Here is a 2,500-nt window from a genome sequence, read left to right as displayed (position 1 = left end):
GAGAGAGGAGACCGGACCCAATGTCCCAGCAGACAGAGACCTTCATCTACTGCTGCACTACAACAAGAGAGAGGAGACCGGACCCAATGTCCCAGCAGACAAGAGACCTTCATCTACTGCTGCACTACAACAAGAGAGAGGAGACCGGACCCAGTGTCCCAGCAGACAGAGACCTTCATCTACTGCTGCACTACAACAAGAGAGAGGAAACCGGACCCAATGTCCCAGCAGACAGAGACCTTCATCTACTGCTGCACTACAACAAGAGAGAGGAGACCAGACCCAATGTCCCAGCAGACAGAGACCTTCATCTACTGCTGCACTACAACAAGAGAGAGGAGACCGGACCCAATGTCCCAGCAGACAGAGACCTTCATTGACGTCTGTGCCAAGTGGGTAAGGAGAGAGTTAGACATAAGACTATCAGAGAGGAAAGTCATAGAGACACAAATGATTGTAATGGGTTGGAGTCAGCAGCTTAACATCAACACACAAGTATGACTGAGAACAGAGGTAGAGAGATGTGTATGGATGGTTGAGGAATGAGAAGAAGAGAGACAGAAACAGAGACAGAGAGAAAGAGAGAAGGAGAGAGAGAGAGAGAGAGAGAGAACCCCCAGAGAGGGGTATATGGAGTGAGGGAAGGAGTGGGAGGGTGTAGTGAACTATAGCCATCATGCATGCATTCCTAGTTTGGTATTGGAATGTTGAGGTTTGTTACAATCCGCTGCAGAGAGATTGATTTGTCTCTGGGCCAAGTCCTCCCTCCCCGTTGTCTCTGGGTTGGGATGTGTGGAGAATGTTTATATGAGAGATCGATGTGAGCAACCCATCCCTCTGTGTGTGTGTGTGTGTGTGTGTGTGTGTGTGTGTGTGTGTGTGTGTGTGTGTGTGTGTGTGTGTGTGTGTGTGTGTGTGTGTGTGTGTGTGTGTGTGTGTGTGTGTGTGTGTGTGTGTGTGTGTGTGTGTGTGTGTGTGTGTGTGTGTGTGTGTGTGTTCCTGTGTGCATGCATGCGTGAGAATGTTTATATGAGGGGTTGATGTGAACCCATTCCATTATAACGACTGTCTGTAAAAGCTGAAAAACAACACAACGTTTTATACAGAGTGTATTTGTGAGGAGGGAGACATTTGATACTGGTGATAAAACGCTGAAGTATACTGGCTCGGATCTCCTTGTAAATGTCCAGAGTTAATGGTTGGAATGCATGCATGTACGTTTATGTGTGTAGTGTGCCTGTGTGTGTGTTTCTGTGTGTGTCTATAGGTGTGTGCATTGATGTGCATGCTCTTGTATTTGTGTGTGTCGGTGAACATAAATGGGTGTGTGTGAGTTTGAACACGGGTGTGTTTGTGCATCTCCAGCCTCACCTGCTTGGTTGGTAGTGATGGTCACCGCAGCATATTGCCTCATGGTTGGGGCTAACTGGGACACTCCATTCTGAGCCTCAATCTCGAAAGTGTAGTTGGTGTGAGCCAGCAGGTCTCCCACGGTTACGGTAGTGTTCTGCAGGCCCGCAGCACGGGGGAGGAACCGCACATTGCTGCGACATGCCTCACACACCCTCTGGCCAGGCCTGCAGAGCTTACACAGCACGGTGAAGGTGACATCCTTACGACCTCCCGTGTCCTCTGGCCAGGACCAGTCCAAAATCACTGAGGTTTCGTTGATGACTGAGATCACATTACGAGGAGCTGAGGGAGGACCTGGAGAGACAGAGCCAGAGCGAGAGAGAGAGAGAGAGAGAGAGACACAGAGAGAGAGAGAGAGAGAGAGAGAGAGAGAGAGAGAGAGAGAGAGAGAGAGAGAGAGAGAGAGAGAGAGAGAGAGAGAGAGAGAGAGAGAGAGAGAGAGAGAGAGAGAGAGAGAGAGTTCACTGTTAATTTCTAATAGTTTTTTGTTGATATTGGTTTGTGTCTTCTCACTTTTGCTTACTGTTTATTTCACTTGCTTTGGCTACGTAAACATGTTTCCAATGCCAATAAAGCCCATTTGAATTGAGAGAGAGAGAGTGGGGGGGGGTAAAATATATATTATATTAATACCATTGTGTGTGTGTGATTGAGTGACAGCAGTCTGTCCCTATGGGCAGTAGAGTCAGTTCAGCCACCAGTCACAGGCAGGGAGAAGGACAGGACACTGGTTAAGGACACTGGTTCAGGACACTGGTTCAGGCCAAACCTCAAACTCTCACTGGCAGATGGAAAGGACATGTTCTTACTGTGAACAGATTCTCTGAATAGTTCCAGACTTTCATGTCAGACCTAAGGGGATAATGACACAGGGAGCTAACCAGAACTACGGAGAGATCCTCAGCAAAGAATTGAACGAGGGAGGAGATGGGGTGAGTAGGGTTGACTTTGACAATATAAAGCCTTGTTAGTTTGTTTGTCTGAGGTGCTGGGGTTCAGACAGAGGATACCGTCAACTCTACAGTACTCTAGTATTCTAGCTCCTTCACTCTACTGCATATTCACTATGCCTATCTAGCAGCCGAGC

General features: G+C 48.1%; 1 protein-coding gene across 2 annotated transcripts in view; it reads right to left on the bottom strand.

Annotated features, from left to right (window-relative positions):
• The window catches only part of LOC118366629 (ephrin type-A receptor 3-like), a 195,746-nt gene that overhangs the window by 72,877 nt on the left and 120,369 nt on the right, over positions 1-2,500 (bottom strand). For both annotated transcript variants that reach the window (XM_052493448.1, XM_052493449.1), the window contains exon 5: positions 1,372-1,707. In XM_052493448.1, the coding sequence (XP_052349408.1) occupies positions 1,372-1,707 (336 nt within the window). The remainder of the gene's footprint in view (positions 1-1,371; positions 1,708-2,500) is intronic.

The sequence above is a fragment of the Oncorhynchus keta genome, chromosome 34 (genome assembly GCF_023373465.1).
Source record: "Oncorhynchus keta strain PuntledgeMale-10-30-2019 chromosome 34, Oket_V2, whole genome shotgun sequence".
Taxonomy (NCBI): domain Eukaryota; kingdom Metazoa; phylum Chordata; class Actinopteri; order Salmoniformes; family Salmonidae; genus Oncorhynchus; species Oncorhynchus keta.
Note: the sequence above shows the minus strand (reverse complement) of the source record. Positions and strands in the feature narration are given on the sequence as shown.